A 22,577-nucleotide genomic window follows, 5' to 3' on the forward strand; every position below is an offset into this window, starting at 1 on the left:
GTACAATACCAGAGTCCAAAATTACGACGGAGTATTAGGGCCACACAAAAAAGAGAAGAAAAAAGTCCTGCGATGTTTAAGTCGTAAAATTACTGGAATAAAGTCGTGTTTAGGCATGTGCCAGTGTGATATTCTGACTGTATGACCGAAATATCACGGTTTCACGGTATCACGGTATTGCAATTACAGCTCTAAAATGTGTTACTTTGAGACACATGGGTTAAAGAAAAAAAAAACATTTATACAGGATTTTTATTTTTCAAAACATATAAACAAATTGTAACATAAGTATAATGTTAAGTTAAAATAAAACAAACAACAACAAAAAACTCTAAATAAAATTAAAATAAATACAGTCCTTTAGGTGAGTCTAAACACACAGCCACAGCCAACATTATTACTATCAGAACAAAAATTATTATTTCCATTAAAAGCACATTTGCATCACTCGTATCGTGTTTACATTATACACTCACTGTCTTTCTCAACACATACAGTAGCCAGAGAGAAAAAAACACCAGGTTTTACCACCGCTAGACACACTAAACATGCTGGTGTTAACTCTCGTAGCTGGTGTGAAATGTTCATGAGTGTTTACTAACCTTTAGTTTTGTATAAATACGAAATCATATTGGAGGTATTGCCTCCTCTGCAACCACCCTCTGCTAACATGCTTTACTTATCGGTTGGCCCTCCTCCTCGAAGCCGCACCATCTGTAAAATTTCTAAAGCCGAATTATTCCCATACTAGCGATTTTGTTTTCTTCAATGGGGGAAAAAGTTCAGGAGTTTCACCTCCTCCAGCCATCGTGTAGGACAGCGACTCACTCACACTGAGCAACAACCGGCTGCAAGCAAGGGATGCCTCCCTGCATTTTCGGGACATAAAAAATAGCTAATACCTTAGGAACGTTATGACGGAAAACTTTTGCGGTTATGAAACCGTGACGTTTTTATACCACGGTTTACCTTGAAATCGGTAATCGGCACATGTTTAGTCGTAATTTTACAAGCAGGGGTGAAAGTCGCATGAATTTGTTGCCGGACCTTCCTTCCATAAAGGTTGGCACTTTTTCTTTTTTGGGGAGTGGGGTTAAACCTCATAAAACCACCGAAATGCAAAAACTGCTTTTGGCACAGTTATAAATTTAACACACAATATATCACAACAGGTGTTACATACGCAGTGTTTTTGTCAGGCTGTGGTGACGAGACGGACTCAGATGCGGAGTACAGGCAATAAAGTTTATTAATGAAAACTAAGGTTCTTCCGCTGACATGCGGGTATAAGAAAAAGTACAAACAAAAAGCGCTCCAACGGAAGAATGAGTCAGGATGACTAGGATCAAAATGTTCAAACACAAAGCACTCCAAAAGGGAGGAAAGGTAAAAACGAAAAACGCTCCAAAAGGAGGAAAAAGTCAGGATTACTATGATTAAAGATGTACAAACACAAAGCGCTGACGTGACTAACCTGGGTAGAAAGACACTTCTGCACAAGACAAGGGAAACTAGGGCATTATATACACACAAGGTAATGGGGAACAGGTGGAAACAATAGGTGATTAGGTGATAAGAGGAAGGGCAAGTACGCGACTATGAAGAGGGCGAAGCCTTCAAAATAAAACAGGAAGCAACGTGGCATGACTGCTTTTTTTTTTTTTTTTTTTAAATAACAAAGATATTATCGACATACACTAACAAAAATAAATGACAAAAAAATAAGTACAAATGACATTATGCACAGTCAAAACGAAAAGGTACAAATTACATTATGCACAGTAAAATGGAATATATTTTGAAGATAAAGCAAATCTTTACTTTTTTTTATTAATAAATTAATTACAAATGTATATTAATAAATATATAATATAATAAATATAATAATAAATAAATAAATAATAATAATAATAAATTATTACCTTACAGTACACAAATGAACAAATATGATACAAATATGAACAAAAATAAGTCCAAAGTGCACATTAACATGGAAAATGTTCTGAACCTCCCAAATAAAATAAAATAAAATAAAATAAAATAAACCTCATCAACTCTTTCTTTGGTAAATGGTAAATGGTGTTATACTTATAAAGCGCTTTTCCACCTTTCAAGGTGCTCAAAGTGCTTTACACTATCTCGCCATCTACCTACTGGTGACGCAGCACTAGGAGCAACGTGGGGTTCAGTACCTTGCTCAAGGACACTTAGACGAGTTCATCAGGGCAGAGAATCGAACCACGACCTCTGGTTTGGGGGACAACTTTCTCTTAAAGATCTGATCAATTTTCCGATTTCTTGCCCTTTCAATTCAACAATCTTGTTTTTCCCTCTATTTGTCTTTCCAAAAAACATGTGCATTTGAACCAATAAGAGCAAACTATCCATGCTGATCACACGTCAGTATGTCAGCCAATTGAACGGACAGCAAAGTCCAGGTTGTTTTTTTCTTTTTTGTAGCCTGCATGTACTCAGCGACGCGACTTGTCAAATACAGAGAGACGCTGGAAAGAATAACGTAGAAAAAAATTAATGAATATTAAATACGGTTGGAAACAGATTACACTACACATGCACTTTATAATGCTAGTTGTTAACACTCACGTATGTAAATCTGACGTTATTAGATTGTTCTTTTAGGAGATGCGTGTGTGGTAGCTTTGCAGGTTTTTTTGGGGTGGGATCGTCTGCCGGAACGGTGTTCCCGCCCCGAAACACATGCCGGCCCACTTTCACCCCTGGTTACGAGACGTAGTTCTGCGTGGCCTCAGTTAATTTCCGTGTGGCTGTATTTTATATATTGGAGTGCTTGGACCTCACAAAGAAAAAAAAAATTAGGCTTACAAGCATAAAGTCGTAATATTACGACAAACCCCTCTCTTTCAGTATTTTATTTTCGTAATATTACCACTTTATTTTTGTAATATTACAACGTAAATCTTTTAATTATACGACTTTATTGTCATACATATCGATTTTTTCTTGTAATAATATTATGACTTAATTGTTGCAACATTACCACTTAATGGCTGTAATGTTACGACTTTATCCCTGTAATGTTACGACTTAAATCTCGTAATGTCACAAATTAAAGCTCGTAACAGCACAACTTTATCCTCGTAATATTATGATTCAAATCTAGTATAATCATGACTTAAATCTTGTAATATTACAACATAAATCTTGTATTATTACAACTTTATTTGCGTAACGTTACGACTTCATTCCCGTAACGTTACGACTCAAACCTCCTAATAGCACAACTTTGTACTGGTAATATTCTGACTTTAATCTAGTAATATTACAATTTAAATCTTGTAATATTATGTATCTGACTTTATTCTCTTTCGTGTAGCCCCAATGCTCAGTTGTACAAACGAGTGTTTACCCATTGTTTTTAGCCACATATTATGTCTCGAGTTTCTTTTCAACTCTGTCGCCCAATCTTTTTAAACCCCTACCAGTTAAAATGGATTGGACATCTAATGCCATGAATGAGTTAAATACTACAAAGAGAGACAGGAAGGAAAAAGCCAGCATTACCGTCCCAGTGCGGTCCTCCATGTTGCAAGAATCAGATGTCGATCTATCTTGCGAGGGTGTGCCATGACGTGTGTAACCGAGACACCCCAAAATGAACATGAGCCCCTGTGTCTTACTGTAAATCCAGCATGTGTGTACTGTATACATTGGCCTGGTTTGTGTTAAAAAGCCTGCGCTGCTCTGTGTTTACGCTCACACCTACTTCATGCCTTCTCCTCTGTGTATGCACACTGCGTGCGTGTGTTTGAGCAACGTGTGGGCCTGTGGACTCCTCTGAGGTTCACAAGTCAGCAGGAGAGGCTCTGCGTCACCAACACAATCAGTAGAGAGTCTTTATATCGGGGGAAGAGTTTCCACCGTTGATGGGGGCAAGTGTCTCGGGACAGGAACAAACTGGAGCAGATGTAATAGTCCAGTTGCAGGAAGGCACACTAGAATCCAGTGATTGGTAAAGCAAAATTATTTACAGTGTAGCACATAATATTATACAGTAAGTGACCCATACAAGTTTTGTGAAATTCAAGCAGTCTTTCTGTTTTATGAGGGGAGCGGAGATTGCCAGCTACTGAATAATTTTTAAAAAAAAGACCAAGTCTAAACAAGTCTTTAAAAAGCAGTACACAAAAGAATGACAGTCGGGGGACAGTTAAGTGTTTAACTTATTGGTAAAGCACATTTCAATAAACACTTTTGTGTAATTTGTTTGAATGTAATTATTACTAGATTTAAAATAAAAACCTGTATAATCAAATAATTAATTCCAAGTATTTAATAAATTTTTTAATTAAAATATACGTATATATATTGTTTTTATTTGCGGAAAATATTTGTTTTTATTTCACTATTTATTCATTTTAATTTCTATTTCTTACCTCCGCCAATAGGTGAAACCTACTGAAGATGAAGGTTGTTTATGCGGTCCCGTATGTCCTTTTGTGTTCAAGATAACTCGAGTGCAAATACAGGGATTATCAAAACTTCCAGGACATATCCCGCAAATTTGATGATAATCGCATTCTTTGTTCTTGAGTTATCTTTAAGAAACATACAGACAGAACCGCCGCACCAATTGGCAGAGGTAAGAAATAAATCATCGTTTTTCAATCATTTTGGGGAAAAAAAAAAAGATTCAATTTAAAAAATATATATATATTTTAGTTTTATGTGTTCAAATATTATATAAATTAAATCAAAATTAAATATTGTATTTATTTCCGTTTAAAGTCATTCAATATTTGATATATGATACAGTGAGGAGCAGAAGTATTTGCAACCCTTATGATTTTGCAAGTTCACCCACTTAGAAAACAGGCAGAGGTCTGAAATTCCCACCTATAGGTACATAATCCCCCCCCAAAAATCTGGAACTCACATTGTACGATTTTTCAATAATTTATTTGTAATTTACTTGGGTTCATAAGTATTTGTACTCCTGAGCAAATGAGTGCTAACATTTAGTGCAGAAGCCTTTGTTTGCAATTACAGAGGTTAAACACTTTCTATAGTTCTTCACCAGGTTTTCACATATGGAAACAGGGATTTCAGCCCATTGCTCCACACAAATCTTCTCTAGATCTGTCTGGTTTCGGGGCTGTCGTTGAAAAAAACACGAAGTTTCAGCTCCATCCAAATATTTTCTATTGAATTGAGATCTGGAGAATGGCCAGGCCACTCCAGAATCTTTATATGGTTTTTACGCAGCCACTCCTTGGTCAACTTGACTGTGTGCTTCGGATCATTGTCGTGTTGGAAGTTCCAGCCACGACTCATCTTCAAGTCTCTGACTGAGGGAAGGAGGTTGTGGCTCAAAATCTGACGATACATTTCACCATTCAGCCTGTGCTTTACACAGTACAGTTGTCCTGTCCCATTTGCCGAAAAGCAGCCCCAAACAATGAGCCCCCCCCCCCCTACTTCACAGTGGGGATGGTGTTCTTGGGATTGTACTCATCCTTCTTTTTCATCCACACATGACGAGTAAAGTTTGCACCAAAAAGTTCTACTTTGGTCTCATCTGACCACATGACTTTCTCCCATGAGCTCTCTGCATCATTCAGATGGTCCCTAGCAAACTTCAGATGGGCCTTCACATGTGCTACCTTCAACAGGGGAGCCTTCTGAGCAATGCATGATTTTAAGCCATTGCACCATAGTGTTCTGCTGACAGTAGCCTTTGAAACTGTGCATCCAGCTCTCATTGACCAGCTCTTGCCGTGTAGTTCTAGGCTGAGCCCTCACTTTTCTCATCATGAGTGATGCCCCACGAGGAGAGATTTTATATGGAGCCCCAGTCCGGGGTAGATTATCAGTCATGTTTAGTTTTTTCCATTTTCTGACAATTGCTGCAACTGTTGATTTATTCTCACCAAGCTGCTTTCCAATTGTCCCATAGCCTTTTCCAGCTTTGTGGAGCTCAACAATTTTTTTCTCTGGTGTCTTTTGGTGTCTGTGGTCTTGCCCATGGTAGCAGTTGGATTACGACTGACTGTGGGGTGCACAGGTGACAATAATGAGCTCAAACGGTTGGTGGGTGGGTGGTTACTCATTGGGTAAAAGTGGACTGACAACTCTTTGAGTGTCGTAATTATCGTTGGTTTTCTCAGGGGTACAAATACTTATAAACCCCAGTAAATTACAAATACATACCGCAATTTTCGGACTATAAGCCGCTACTTTTTCCCTTCATTTTGAATCCTGCAGTTTATAGTCCAGCGTGGCTTATTTGTTGATTTATTTGGGTTAATAGGTAAAATTTAATTTGACAGTGGCGCCATAAGACCGTCATAATTATGCCATGACTTTATCATGGGCATTACTGAATGATTATGACAGATGTCATTAGGTGTCAACTAGCAAATTATATCACTAATTCCATTTATTTTACATCCATTCAAAAGTGAGATAATTTGCCAAATGACATTAAATAACATGTGTTATAAGCATTCATTAATGCTCATGACAGTGTCATGTCATAATTATGATTGTCTTCTAACAGTCTTATGGAACCACTGTCAAATAAAGTGTTACCAAATACCATAACTAGCAATTAATTAAACAAGTGGAACAGTAACTGAAGAAATAACTAGCACAGAAAATTAATTTTAATTGTTATTTACATCTGCAGCGCTGCAATGCATGCTAGGAGGCATGGTGGACGACAGCAATGTTGACAGCAGGTGGCAGCAGAGGTTGACTGTCTCCCCCTAGAGGGCAGTGATAGCCAAATGAAGCTTCTTGAAGCAATGAAGCTTTTCAGCCTATTGGTTCAAAACTTCTTGGTGGTTCATTGTTAGGTTTTGTGTTGGTTTCCTCCTAGTGTGTTCCCGTGATTGCCTATTAATTTCACCTGTTGTGCCTTCTCCTAGTTTATCTCTGAACTTGCATCCTCCTGTGCTCACCTGTTCCTCGTTGCCTCGTTACCCCTTGTCTGCGTGTGTGTATATAGGCTGCCAGTTTATTTTCATTTCTTATTGCGTCATTGTCAATGCCCATGTGCTCGCCAATGTCTGTGTCGGTGTCCAAGTCAAGCCCTGTCCAAGTCCTCGTGTATCAGTCCCTCCGATTTAAATAAGTTTTGTTTGAATCTTGCCCTTTTGATCCCCAGTGCTTTTGGTTGTACTTTGTGTTTTTGTTAGATATCATTAAAACGTTTTTTGAGTTCACCACCACCTGCCTTGCCGCTTTTTGTCTCCCTTCAATTGGGTCCACACAACCTGCCTGCCTGCCCGCGTCCCTGACAGTTCATTTGGTCTTGGTATGATACCGCTGTCAATTAAGTGTTACCGATTAATATCTTTTGGTGTGAATATCCCATAATACCACGAGGATAGCCGCGGCTTATAGTCCAGTGTGGCTTATGCATGAACAAATGTCATTTTGGTGTCAAATTTGGTGGGTGGCGGCTTATAGTCAGGTGCGCCTTATAGTGCAAAAATTACGGTATACAAAAATCATACAGTGTGAGTTCCGGATTTTTTTTTTTTTTTAGATTATGTCTCTATAAGTGAACATGCATTCATGGTTGACATTTCAGACCTCTACCTATTTTCTAAGTGGGTGAACTTGCAAAATCACAAGGGGTGCAAATACTTCTGCTATAATATTATGGTATAATATTTGTTAGGGCCTCTGCCCCTCCCTCCTGAGACCTGGGTCAGCTCCGGCAGGTGTGCATGAATTCTCTAATTCACAGGTCAGACGATGGAGCGGCCACAGGTGCAGGCCATCATCATCAGCCACCTGCTCCTCACTGTACATATACCCGTGTTTTTGTTTTTGTTTGTTTTTTTAAGTTTGTGTTACAATTTAATTTAGACTCATCTATTCTCTTAAGCAGCATTAAATAATAAATTATACATACCAGAATTTTCTGACTTTGTTGCATAGTGGATTATGAAGTATAATATATGCATTTGTCTTTTTCTCTTATCTTTTAACATTGTAATTAATAGTATTTAATGTATTCATTTATTATTTGTTTTATTTGTGACTTTGAAAAATTGTGAATGCTTGTCTTGAGCACTTTACTCGAGCAGTATAATACAGTTATGCTCTAACAAAATAGTTTTGAGGTCATTAAGCACAGCGAGAATTCATACATATTGTGCAGTTGATTAATAAAACGCATTTTCAATTTTGGGGAAAAATAAAGAATTCTATGTGCACCTTATAGGGAAAAAAAATGGTATTATATCAGGAATTTGTGTTTTTAGTGTTGTTAGTGTTTGGGCCTGCTATGCCATTGTATTTTAATGTTAATAATTTGGTGGAACTTGAAAAGTGAGTAAAGAAAAAAAAATTTAGTCGATGCATATAACATTTGTTAAATCTTACACTATTAACTGCTATTTAGTGTAATTTAATAATAATAATATTTTCTACACACAGCCTGTTTATTGAAGCTCACGTCCTTTTAGTTTGGTGAAATTGGGTTGATGAGGTAGGCGGTTGAATGGCTGGAAACAGATGAGGAACACATGTTGACTTGGAGCCCGAGAGAAGAAAAACAAACTAAATATAATTAAGGTCTTTATTCATGGAAACTTTGAAAGAATAATACACACATGGCAACGAATTTCCAGTCTGAAAAGTGCAGCGTTTGCACACAGAATACACCTGGCATTACTATGGATATGTTAAATAAAAGTGAATTCAATACTGATGAGCTCTCACTGTCAACGGCAGTGAATGAGTTAAACGTAGTCAGAATGACTGTACAGTATGTCTTCACCCGAGGGTGATGACGACGGACTTGTACACTTCTCTGTAGGCGTTTCGGAGAAGAACGTACGGGAAGCATCTCTCCAGCATGTCTTGGCTCAAAAACGCAGACTCCTCCACAATCTAAATAATACAAAAGATGGATCACAAGTTAGGACATAGAAGATTTGTGTTTCCAATGGCGTTGCGCCAATAAAAAAAAAAAAATTGGGCTCCTGATACCAATTCTAATACCTGGTCATGAGGTACCGATGCCACTTAAAAAAAAAAAAAAAAAAAAAAAAAAAAAAAGTATATATATATATATATATATGTGTGTGTATATATGTGTGTGTGTATATATATATATATATATATATACAGTATATATATATATATATATATATGTGTGTGTGTATATATATAAATACTTAAAAAAAATATTACTAAATTACTGCTCGACTCGAAAATAAAGTAATTTCTATCATGGCATGATCAGACATCGCTTAAACTCATTGTCTGCCATTGACAGCAGTAGACATCCAGTCCATTTGAAGTGGGAGGGTGGCAGCGAATGCTACGAATGATAAACTCACTGAAATTCACAGCAATAACAACATTTCTAAGGGTTAGTTTCAGTTTTGGTTTGCTTTTTTTGTTGTTGGGATGTGTTACTAATGGCTAAAGTCTTGCATTGTAAGAACGAAATTTCTCGTCATTTATATGCTTACCATGTGCAGGAGCAAGTAGATGGACTCTCGGTTTTTGATCTCAGTTTTCTCCACGTTTTGTCCCAGCTGAAGTAGGGCAGAAGATGCCAACTGTGTGCGTGTGTGCAGGGGGAGAAAACATAAAACGTAACCTCATAAACGGAAATCTATTTTAATTGATTCGGAGTGATCAGGAACTAAAACCTAAATGGAGATAGATTATTTCTTAACTGCACTTGTCACCATTTGGATCGACTGACCTATTCAAAGCAAATTGTTTTTCCCAGTTTTTGTACAAATTGTAGTTTTACAGATTTTTCATTCTGACAATATGGCTACGTTCATACTACAGGTCTTAATGCACGAATCCGATTTTTTTGGTGTTTTTCCGACTCGAGTGAGGCATTAACTTGACGGTCTGAACGTGACAAGTCGCATAGAACTGGACCATTTTAAATCCGATCTGGGTCACTTTCGTATGTGGTTCAAATTCGATCTGGGCCACATTTTTCCAGACTGTCGCGGCGGTCTGTACTGTCCAGTCTCTCAAATCGGAATTCATGCAGCAATTACGTCATCAAAAAGCGAAAGAGACGCCACGGTAGCAGTGCAGCTGTGCGTTATTAGCGCCTAGCTTGCCTTGAACACGGCTTTTTAGTAAGAGTCGGACTTGACAACAGTCATAAAAAAAATAAAAATGGGTTGAGGATAAGCCTGAGAAGGATCGGTTTTCTGTCTGCTCCATATATGTAATATTTCAACATTGCTTACACGGCCGAGAGTCGGGGCAAATTGGGCGTATGTGTATGTGACATGCACGGACAGTGCGTGCATACTATCAATCCATATACTTTGAATATAAACCTAAACTGGGATTATTTATGTCTGGTATTTGTGTCCTCTTTATAAAAAGCAAAATAAGATATCCCTGGAATGACGGATGACAGCCAGCATGTGTGGTCATTAGTTTTGATGCTTCTGCGCATGCGGGTTGTCTTACTCAGCGCTTGTCGGACTGCGAATTAGTGCGCATGCGTAATACTTGAATGGTCTCAATGGACAAAGACAGTCTGAACGGGCACGCCAAAAAAACAGATATGACAAAAAATCGGATTCGTGCATTAAGACCTGTAGTTTAAACGTAGCCTATGTGATTGTTTCCAACAACTTAACTAAAAAGACATTGAGTGGGTTTTTAGAAACTTACCAGAAGAAACTCTTTGAGATGCTGCTCTATATTCTTGTTCTGCACTGTAAACATGGCGGCAGCCACGTGGTTGATGGCCAGCGCTAAACAGTGGATGTTGTTGTTGTGCCCTGATGGAAACAGAAATGCAAATATATAATAGTGTGAGTGATGTGCAAAAGTTAAGAGTGTGAATATATACAGATGCAGCTAAAAACAAATCAGTAATTTTGTGGAATTCACGGTTAAATACTGTATTTCACTTGTGATAGATTCTCTGTGAAGTTCAGGTCAGGGGACTTATGGACTGGGAAGGCTGGCCACAATCGGTTGTGTGTCTAGCTCGGTCCGTGACAGTGAAACTAGGGCTGCCACAGTTAATCGACCATTAATATAGTATTAGCAAATGAATCAACAACTCTTTGATAGTCGATGTATCGTTAGAGAAGTTGTTGGCCTCAAATTTTTTTTATAGCAATTCCTTATATTTTTCCTTGTTTTTTTTTTTAATAAATTAAAAAAAGGAAAATATTTTATTTTTAAAATATTTTTTTAAACTTTGTTTAATGTTAAAGATTTTTTAAAGAAGGAAAAAGCAAAGATTCTATTTTTTCAAATTCTTTTTCACTTTTATCTTAAATGCTTTATTTTAAAGAAAAACAAAAGAGCCAGGGTTTAAATAAAATTGTAACTATTCTTTTTTTAATTGTTTTAAGTTATATTGAAAAGAAAAAAAACCCCAAACATTTCAAAATATCAGATTTCTTAAGTTTGCAATAAACTACAAATTTTATACTGTATATACATTTTGCTTTAGCAAGAAAAATGAAGGCCATAGACTTCATAATGATATTGACGGGAAACATTCCCCAGACAAGTAGGGGGTCGTCCCACACTCCGCTTCAGTCGGTCGAAGTCGGTCGCAGTTATTCTCAAACACATGCAGCAATCCAACACCAGATTTATGCTGAAAAAGTACAAAAGCTGTACCGCGTACAAACAGGAAGGATTGTCTCAGGAGTGATTTGTTCGAGGATTCCAGGTGATTATTAAATTTTTCATACCATGCATGCATTTTTAAATGTGAAAAAAAAATCAATGGGAGTAATTAACTGCTACGGAATCTGCGTCATAATTTGCAATATTTATGTTAAATAAATGTTAAAGTCCCAGTTTTTGCTTTTTAACCAAGAATCGAGACTGTTTTACGTTCATATCTATAAAGAATTCAGGAATTTAAGCATTTATTCACAAGAATTTTCAACATAAAAAGCTCTTTGTCTGTGTTTCCACTGGGTCAGCTTTGACAGAATTAGGCCCCTTAGCAATCGGCCCCACATCCTGAGTCCCGCCAATATATTATGAAGTCTATGTGAAGGTGATGCATGTGATTTACTTTCATGGGGCACACAAATTAAAGTGGGGCCCAGATTGGCCTCAAAAAAGGATGTTTTTAGCGGGCCACTGATTAGCACAATTCTGTAATGACCCGAGTAGTTCAAAATGAAAGCACGTCACCCACATTGCCTCCTAGCTCCAGAGTTTTGGCGCTTACTAATGGAAAGTGGAGGCAAAGTAAATAACACGGTGCAGTTAGATAGCGCCATCAACTTGGGCTCTATACCAAATAGCAGCAGAGACTATCGATGCACGTCAGCTAACAAAAAGTCTTAAGGCAAAAACGTGTTCCTCATTAGGAGCAGACATACTTGAGACGGAAAGTATGACATGCATGCTGTTCTCAGGGTGGGGTGTCTTGTTTACGCACGCAACAGTGGACACAATATTAGGTACAGATGAAATTTGGTCATATTAAGACTGAGTTGAAGGCGGGGTGACACAATGAACTTGTTGCCTGCCAATTGCAGGGAATACACAGACAAAGAACAATTCACACCTATGGACAATTTAGAGTGTTCAACCAACCTACAATGCATGTTTTGGGGATATTTCAGGAAGACGTGCTATCCAGTGTTCCATCATGCCGCCCCATATAAAAATTATATTTTTAAAACTACAGTATTTATCAAGAAATCTGTATTTTTACAGGTAACTAGAAACTGCAATTTCTGGAGAAATTACGATGGGACTTTGCTGTGGTGGATACAGATCTATCATGTTACTTCCTGTTGATTTGGGGACATTTCAGAGACATGTCCTGTTGATATCAGGTCACTTGGTGTTGATCTGGGGACACATCTTTTGCATGGTTGTGAGTGGCATCAACTTACTTCGGTGCCAGTTGAATATCAATGGGCTGTAATGGTAGGTTTTTGGTAAAAAATCACAACCCCACATGTTTTACTGCCATTGAAAATGAACAGGAAATTTGGACGTACATGGCCGTCAATGGCATGGACGTGCATGGCTGTCAATGGCATGGACTTGCTTGGGCACCAGTTGGCTGTCATGGTAAGTGGTCAAAAATCAAAAGAACCTATGTTTTTCTGCCACTGAAAATGAATGGGAAATTTGGACATACATGCCTGTCAACGAATGAATGGCAAGTTTTTGCTAAATTTTGGGGGAACCATAGTTTTTTTTTTTTCCAAATTCTGCATACATATTTTATGCCCTTACTGTCCTAGAATTTTAGATGTGTAAATTTTGTGATTTGGTCAAAAATTGTAGGACAAGTGGCGTTTTGAATTGCTTTTTTTCCAAAAAACCTACACTTACGGGCGAACTAAAAAAAATAAATAAAAGGAATTATACTAAATAGGTCTTTGCCTTGCAAAGCCCCATCTAGCTATATATAAGAAAATAAATTGGTGAATAAAACAAAGTGATTAATTTTCATGTTCTGAGAAAGTGGTAGTGTAACTGCATTGAAGTTGTAGTAAAATAATAATAGCATTTTTATTTCATTATTTTTCATTCATTTCATATATTCATTTTACAGTAATACTCAATTTTCCAATAATCTTAGTTTAAGTAAATTATCATTATATTTTCTATGGAAAAAATACTCTGATACATTAATTAAATGTCAATTAAAAAGAATGAAAACAATTAAAATGAATAACAGAAATAAGCTCCAGTTAACACTCTAAAGTAGATTTTTTTTCATAGTAGTTAAATGACTGCCATATAGACTTTAGGATTAAGAGAATCAAGTGAAAATGTTAAGAGAAAATGTTCATTTCAAATTTTGAGAATGAGATGAAAATATGATTTTAGAAAACAAAATTGTAACATTTTTGGTGACTTCGTGATAGGTCTTTCAAATAAAAGAAGATCTCAATGAACAACCAAATTGTCTGAATATTGCCTGATTATGATGAAAAGAATAAAGTTGTTATTATTATAATGTAATTACTTGACACAAGAAAATGAATGAAGGAATGACTGAATAACACATGTACAAAGGGACAATGTCATATGAAAGTTGTTCTTTTTAGGGAATATTTTTTTTCTTAACAAAAGCTCTTTAGGGATTTTTTTTTTCCTTAACAAAACCTTCCTTTGGCAAAAAGACATCAGCTTTCAAGCATTTGATTCCTGGCCAAACGACAATTGTGCCAGCAAACCTATGTATAGAATACATTCATTCACAATAGCTGATGAATGTCAGGTTGAGGGCCATGTGAACACTTGATCTTGTCAGGCTGCCGCCATTGAATGTAATAAATGCGCACCTCCGTGTTCTCTGCAGTAGCAAGAGTTGGGGTCCAGGGCCAAACTGGGCAGGGACACCGCTATGAAGACCAGTAGCAAGCACGATAGCTTGTACTCCTCATCTATGGATGTGTTATCTAAATCCATAAAACAATAGTTTAAACAAGTTTGCGGCATCCTAACCATCAAAGTTTCACGGTCACCTGTCTGCATGCTTCTGATAGCGGAGACGAGGGCCGGGTCCACGTCACAAGTCATTCCCGCAGCGGCGGCTAACTCGAAGACGCTGAGTGTCACCTAGAAACATGTTCAATAAGTGATTCCCAAAGTGTGGTGTGGGTGCCACTAGTGGTCCTTGAGCTACCACTAGTGGTACAAGAAAGAATCACTGCCTTGAGTGCCGTTAAATACTTGTTAAATACTTGTTAAGCTATAAGTAGTGATCGTTTTGAACCCTTTCAGGTACAGTGGTCACTACAGTAGACGTCTATCTAAAAGTTATCCTTATCTTAGCTCATTCACTGCCAGCCCAGGTCACAGAGTATGTGCTGTGGTAGTTAGTAAAAGAGGGTAGATTGATATTGAAAACACCTAATAGATGCCCAATTCATTTCAACTCCCAAATATAAAATAGATTGGATTTCTATTGCCGTCAATTGCAGCCAAAAAGTTGAGCTTTGCGAGACTACAAGAGATACAAACAAGACAAAATGAAACCACAAAAAAAATTTGAGCCATTGCAATACTGTATTAAATAGCATACGTCGCATAATAGAATTCAGGGTTAGGGTTAGAAATACAGTATGAATTCATCTTCCTCGCAAGTTTGTCCTCCTCACTTGTTCTTACAAGTTTTATTTAAAAACCTTGTTGTATTCGTTTATTGAAAAAGTGTAAAGATCAAAGTATAGACTTCAAAATGATATTGACGGGACACATTCCCCAGACACAGTGCCACGCCTTCAAGAAGGGGGTCGTCCCACTCTCAGCTTCAGTTATTCTCAAACACATGCAGCGATCCAACGCCGGATTTAGGTTGAAAAAGTACGAAAGCTGTACCGCATACAAACAAGAAGGATTGTTTTAGAAGTGATTTGTTCGAGGATTCAAGGTAATTATTATATTTGTTGTACCATGCATGCATTTTGAAACGCTGAGAAAAAAAATCAATGTGAGAAATTAACTGCTACGCCATTGGCGTCATAAATCGCAATATTTACGTAAAATAAATGCTAACTGCCCGTTTTTTTTTTTGCTTTTAACCAAGAATCGAGACTGTTCTATGTTCATATCCATAAAGGATTCAGGGATTTAAGCATTTATTCACAAGAATTTTCAACATAAAAAGCTCTTTTTGATGATAAGGCGCCACAGTGGCTTAAAGACTAGCAGGACATTGGACATATTTACGTAAAATAAATGCTAAATGCACGTTTTTTTGACCAAGAATCGAGACTGTTTAAGTTTAAGACTGTGGCTTTAAGACTAGAACCACATTCGACATATTTACCTAAGATAAATGCTAACTGCCTGGTTCTTTGCTCTTTTAACAAAGAATCGAGAGTGTTTTACGTCCATATCGATAAAAAATTCAGAGATTTACTCATTTATTCACAAGAATTTTCAACGTAAAAAGCTCTTTTTGGTGATAAGGCGGCGCCACAGTGGCTTAAAGACTAGCAGCACATTCGACATATTTACGTAAAATAAATGCTAACTGCACGTTGTTTTTTTTTAACCAAGAATCGAGACTGTTTTACGTCCATATCTATAAAGATTTCAGGGATTTAAGCATTTATTCACAAGAATTTTCAACGTAAAAAGCCCTGTGGTGATAAGGTGCCACAGTGGCTGAAAGACTAGGAGCACATTTGACATATTTAAATAAAATAAATACTGACTGCCCGTTTTAAAAAAAAATTTTTTTTATTTGCTTTTAACCAAGAATCGAGACTGTTTTAAGTTCCTATCTATAAAGAATTCAGGGATTTAAGCATTTATTCACAAGAATTTTCTGTGGTGATACGGCGGCACCACAGTGGTTTAACACTAGAAAACCCTGCAAAGGCCGAATCGGCGTTCCCCGAGACAAATACTCCTAATATTCCCATATATGAATGGTTCTTGTCTGTTGGACAACGACTTACTAATTCAAAAGCACTTGGGTCATTTTGGCCACCTCTGGGTTTTTCCGAGGTAGAGGCCAAATCGGCCATTGCTTGGGACTATTAGGAGTACAAGAATTCTCTGGGACTTCTAGTGTTAAAGACTAGCAGCACATTCAACATATTTACGTAAAATAAATGCTAACTCCCCAGTTTTTATGCTTTGACCAAAAATCGAGACTGTTTTAAATCCATATCTATAATGAATTCAGGGATTTAAGCATTTATTCACAAGAATTTACAATGTAAAAAGGTCTTTGTCTGTGTTTCTACTCGGTCAGCTTTGACGGAGATAGGCCCCCCTATTAATCGGCCCAATATATTATGAAGTCTATGATCAAACATAATTTTTTTTAGTTTTTTTAAAGTAGTTTTACAAACTAAAGTTGCATTTTAGTGACTAAACTGCAATGTCACGTTATCAAAATATTTTTACATTTTTACAGCTTCTGTTATGATAATATTCGAGTTTTATTTATACATGACTCAAGTTGTAATGTTACACGACAAGTTGTACAGTTGTATTTTGAATGTGGAGTCAAATTATAAGAGGAGAAAATCATCACGTTACCTAAAGTCCATTTAGTAGGATAAAATTGTAATATTACCCCCCAATAGAAAAAAAAAAAAAAGGTTTTCTTATATTACACAGATGACATTTTCACAAGAATAAAGTCAAAATGTAAACAATCTTCCAAGGTTGAAGTTGAATGTTTAGCACCAAGTGGGTAAATTTCATAATGTTACAAATGAACATTTATCACCGGTAATAACAGCCAGTAAGTTAACTCATTGACTCACTGTTGTGCTCAATTTCTCACCAAAGGAAACAAATGCTGGATGAAAGCAAATTTCAGGCTCAAAACTGATGTTGCCCTACTTGTGTTAACATGGTGTTGTTTCCACTGATGTGGTTTCTCCCACAGCAGAAGAAGGGTGGACGGGTGGGCACGCAGCGGGTGGAGGGTGGGGGTTTGCTGACGTCTTTGGGGTTATCCTGGTCTGAGCTGTGGCACGGCTGTCATGCCTCACTCAGGGGCCAGACGTAAGCAAAAGGGGGGCCGGGGGCCTCGGCGTGTCACGGTCGCATTAGAGCTCTCCGTGGGGAGATAAAGAATTTCATTTGCTCGGTAACGGCGGGCACACAGTTGTTGATCCGTGATGTCTCTCATTTCAACAAACTAACAACAAACTAACCTTTGAACAAAATTCTCCATAGTCTCTCATGTAAACAACAGCGATACATGTCAATATGTAGTACTGTATACATGTTACACTTGAGATTGTTTCCATGAGGTAACAAATGTAAGAAGCACTGTTGGTACCTTGATGTCTGTATCAGGAGAAACGCAGTCCTTCAGGCACTCGATGGGCCCCATCAGGAAAGGGCAATGCCTCTGCAGCACCTGCATTTTGACAGTCAAGTTAGGTGTGTGTCATGTGATTGTCATATCAAAAGGAAATGAATTATGATAAGAAACATTGTAAAAAAGAAAGAAAACGTTTCTTGTTGCTTTAATTATCGGTAGTAAAAATTTAAAGATAATTAATTAATAAATGGATTTTATTGAATTGGCTTTTCTTTGTTTTAACAACATTCTGAAAAGGTAGTGTTTAAATAAAATATTTGACATAATTTAGTATAATTATTATTATTGAAGATTATTTACAATTAGCTATATTAATTAAATTTAAATGTAAGATGCAATAAAATTACTTTTGGCAAAAAAAAAAACAAAAACAAAAAAAAGCCTAATTTTAAATGTTAAAGTTACATTAAAACCCACTGGATAAAAACAATTTCATAATATTAAAATCTATCAAAATGCAATTAGGACAGCAATATATATATTAAGATATTTTTCTACAGTATAACAATTTTCTTCAAGTATGATCCATCAAACGACAATCCTTTTTGAAAGTAATTAAATTTGTTCTATGTTTCCAAAATTTTAAAATAATTTTATTACATCAAATACAGTGGTATCTCTATATACAAAGTTAATTCGTTCCAGGACCTTGTTTTTAAGTCGAAATGGTCACATGTCGAGAAGGACTTTCCCATAAGAATACATTAAAAATCCATTAATTTGTTCTACAGCCCAAAACCCACAATAAATCCTTAATAAATACTGCTGGTTCTATTGCAAATGCCAATTAGACAACAAAACACATAAATTGTAAATAAAACTCATAGTAATATAATAATTATAATAATTCCTGTAAAAATGGAACGAATCGGGTTCAATGTGGTGGACGTTTTTTGCTGTACCTGAACGCACCGTGTGGCTGATGTGACGGTGAAAGAGAGAGAGAGTGCAGTTCATTTTACTGTCTCTTTTAATTTTTTTGTTGTTGGTATCAACTGCAGCTGACAGTAGGCGTGTTGTGTTGCACAAGTTGATGGAATAAATGATTAGAAACCTGACCAAGCTGGCGATTTCTTTGGTGATGTTAGCATAATAATAATTGTCACCTTCACTTATAAAGACTGGCGAACGGAGGTTGGAGGAGAACCGTCGAGATTGACAGTCTACGGCCGTATAGACCCAACTCACATGACGTCACAACCACGCCTCCGCGCCATATTGTCCGTCAGCTCGTCGTGTTTACGCATTACCGCACCGAAAATTCCTCCTATTATGGTGTGTTTTTCTGCTCGTTAACATTAATAATCGAAATGGTGAAGGCGTGTGTGGCGGTTGGTTGCGCAGTAACAGAGAAGATAGACGGAGAGACTTGAAGTTCTACCGTATTCCGAGAGACCCGGAGAGGAGAGCGAGATGGACTGCTGCAATTCGACGAGAAAACTGGGCACCAAACGATCACCACAGATTATGTAGTAGTCATTTTATATCTGGTAAGATGCATTTAATATATATTTAGAAGGTTTTGGGCTGACAACCACAATTAAGATCATTGCGAGGCTAATCGCCGACAACATACAGTTTCAAATTCAAGATGGTTATTTCTTCGACCATCATTATTTTTGTAATAATATTTAGCTGGTAACAAGTGAAAGAAGCTGGCCTCGTCTACGGATCATCAGTTAAACAGGTGTGTCCAAACTTTTTGCAAAGGGGGCCAGATTTGGTCTGGTAAAAAATGTGGGGGGCTACCTTGGCTGATTTACGTAGAACAATATATTTAAACAAATTTTAGCAAGCCCTTCTGTGTGTCACATTTGCTTTATAATCATTATTTTTTTAATTCATAATTTCAACAATCTCGCCTTTGTGGCGTTCTCTTTCGACACTCGGGCTCTTGTGAAATACTGCTGCTGTGAAATTAAAGTAGCTTCAAGTTGCTTTCATATCTCGCTGCGTATCTTCCCTGTAATGTTGTCGTACATGTCAGCGTGTCTTGTTTGGTAATATCGCGTCACATCGAACTCTTTGAAAACAGCGACACAGTTGTTGCGTATTTTATTGAAGACATAGTCCAATTTCCACCTATCCTTGAAGCATCGGCCATCGCAGTCAACTTTTTTTTTTTGTATTGATTGTCGCCATTTTAGAAAATTGGAAGTAAAGGGTCACACGGGGTAATGTTGCTTATAGCACAGGTGTCAAACCGATTCCAGAAAGGGCCTAGTGGGTGCTGGATTTTGTTCCAACCGATAACGCGCAGAGAGTTTAACCAATGAGCTTCCTGCTGAAACAAGCAGCACCTGACAAAGTTTAACTGATTACACATGTAAAAGATCTAATTGGTGAAAAGGTGTCCTCTTCATTGGTTGGAAAGCAAACCTGCACCCACTAGGCCCTTTCTGGAATCGGTTTGACACCTGTGGCTTAGAGTGCTGCTCTTAAAGTTTTTCAAAGTTTCGTGAGAATAGGCTGAGTTTCTGTGGACAAGATAGTTGTAGATATCAGGGTAGCAGATGTCAGGCAGAGACGGCGAAGACAGCGGGTCGAAAAATATCGATTTAGGCATCAAATATGGATCTGGCGAATGGATCGACCGAAACTTTTCCACATGACGCCTTTTATGCAACACATCCAATGAGTTTACAGCGTCTGAAAGCACCGGGACTTCCATGAATTGCACTATAAATTGCACGATAAATTGAGACCATTGAGAATACGGACACACAATGACGGACAATATGGCGGCACAATACAGCGACACGTCATTGTGTGACGTTGGTGAGTGGGGGTCTATTGTCGAGCCAGTTCACGGATGCACAAACCATGCTCATATTTTTCTATCATTTCCATCTTCATTTCAATGGTAAGCGTCACCTTTTTCCTTTTTAACCACCTGCGCTAACCTTGGAACCCGTGTTTTCTCTCATAACTAAATCCGCTTTGCGTCCGTCTTCCGGCAAAACTAAGGCACTGCGGCGCCGTCATAAATCGTTGTATTTCGAGCATGTCGTTGGATGTAGAAACAAACTGTGACTCAAATTTTACGTTGGATGTCGAAAACATTGCGTGTCAAAGCGATCGTATGTCGAGGTACCACTGTACAGAAAAAGTTTTTTTATTTTTTTATTTTTTTAATTACTAAGTCATGAACTGCCGTCTATCAAATAATATAACATAATTCTGAATTATATTTTTGAAAAATTATTGACAAATATAAAAAGAAAATAACTTCTCTATTAAAACACTGTGAAATTTTCCCATATTTTACACATCATACAGACAGGATTTTTGTATAGTACTGATTTTGTTCAGTGATTTTTTTTTTTAACCTCTGTGAGGCAGTCCTGCAGCATGCTTCTGAAAGAAAGGATCACACCGATGATGGTCATCCTCTTCAGCAGGTTTTCTCCCCCTAGTAGTATAGGAACACACGTATCTTGGGAAACTTGCTTTTGGCATGCGCAAACATATCACCTGATTCCTAGGTCCCAAGACTTTTGCACCCCACAATCTCTCACCTGTCAGCCTTTTCTTGAGATTGGCCATCTCCTCTGCCTTATCAAAGTTGTTCCTCATCTGCACTAGGACGTCCATGTTCTCCACCACTAATTTCTGATTAGAATGTCATTAGTCAAGCGTACAGTAAGTGAAATGTAGATGTACTTAACCCTTTCATGGACAGTGGTCAAGACAGTGGACTTCTATTCTATTTAACTAATCCACAGCCAATCACAGAGTATGTGTTGTGGTAGCTAGTCAAAGAGGGAAAGTCATATCAAAAATACCTATTGACGGCAATAGACTTACAATGCATTTCAACTGTGAAGCGAACAATTGCTTCCAGCCCTTCCCAGTTAAAATGGATTTGACGTCCATTACAGTCCATGGCAGGCAATAGTTAAGCTATGTGAGGTCACAAGAGTTATAAAACAAAACAAAAATACTGTGGTACCTCTACATACGAAGTTTATTCGTTCCAGCACCTTGTTTATAAGTCGAAATGGTTGTATGTCGAGCCGGATGTTCCCATAAGAATACATGATAATTCCATTAGTTTTTTCCACAGCCCGAAAACCTACACTAAATCCTTAATAAATACTGCTGGTACTGTTGCAAATAGCAATTACATAGAGCAAAACAAATACATTATTAATAAAAATTGGAATAATAATAATATAATAACAGTAAAAATAATAATAATGTATATATAATATGTAATAATGTAACGAATCAGGTTCCAATGTGGCGGATGTGTTTTGCGTGGTGTACCTGAACGCACCGCGTGGCTGACTTGACAGAGGGAGAGAGGATTTTTTTAACTTTCACTTTTAATGTTCTTTTGATGGTGTCCGCTGCGGCGGACAGTGGGCATGTTGTGTTGCACAAGGTATGAAATAAATGATTAAAAATCTGACAACGCTGGCGATTTCTTTGGCGATGTTGCAATAATAATAATTGTCACCTTATACAGACTGGTAAACAGAGGTCGGAGCAGGGCCATTGAGATCGTAGACATTCTTCGGCCATATTGTCGAGTCAGTTTACGGACGCGGACACCATGCTCATATTTTTCTATCATTTCCATCTTCATTTCAATAGTAAGCCTCACATTTTTAATATTTTTTTACCATCTACACTAACATTCTTGGAACCCATGTTGATTTCTCCCACAAGAAAATCCGCGTGTCCATCTTGCGGGAGAACAAAGAAACTGCGGCGCTGTAATACATCGTCGTATTTCGAGCATGTCGTCGGATGCCGAGTCAAATTTTACATTGGATGTCGA

At 37.5% G+C, this 22,577-nt stretch overlaps 1 protein-coding gene across 2 annotated transcripts in view; it reads right to left on the bottom strand.

The window, feature by feature from the left end:
* Positions 1-8,558: 8,558 nt before the first annotated feature.
* The window catches only part of nckap1l (NCK associated protein 1 like), a 38,063-nt gene continuing 24,044 nt past the window's right edge, over positions 8,559-22,577 (bottom strand). Inside the window, exons 24-31 of one of the 2 annotated variants that reach the window (XM_057847145.1) lie at positions 21,310-21,403; positions 21,121-21,203; positions 17,747-17,827; positions 14,460-14,553; positions 14,277-14,393; positions 10,660-10,769; positions 9,474-9,563; positions 8,559-8,886 (exon numbers count right to left, since the gene is read on the bottom strand). In XM_057847145.1, the coding sequence (XP_057703128.1) occupies positions 8,770-8,886; positions 9,474-9,563; positions 10,660-10,769; positions 14,277-14,393; positions 14,460-14,553; positions 17,747-17,827; positions 21,121-21,203; positions 21,310-21,403 (786 nt within the window). In that variant the 3' untranslated portion in view covers positions 8,559-8,769. The remainder of the gene's footprint in view (positions 8,887-9,473; positions 9,564-10,659; positions 10,770-14,276; positions 14,394-14,459; positions 14,554-17,746; positions 17,828-21,120; positions 21,204-21,309; positions 21,404-22,577) is intronic. The other variant, XM_057847146.1, reaches the window with a different exon arrangement.

This window comes from Corythoichthys intestinalis, chromosome 9, assembly GCF_030265065.1.
Source record: "Corythoichthys intestinalis isolate RoL2023-P3 chromosome 9, ASM3026506v1, whole genome shotgun sequence".
NCBI classification, from domain to species: domain Eukaryota; kingdom Metazoa; phylum Chordata; class Actinopteri; order Syngnathiformes; family Syngnathidae; genus Corythoichthys; species Corythoichthys intestinalis.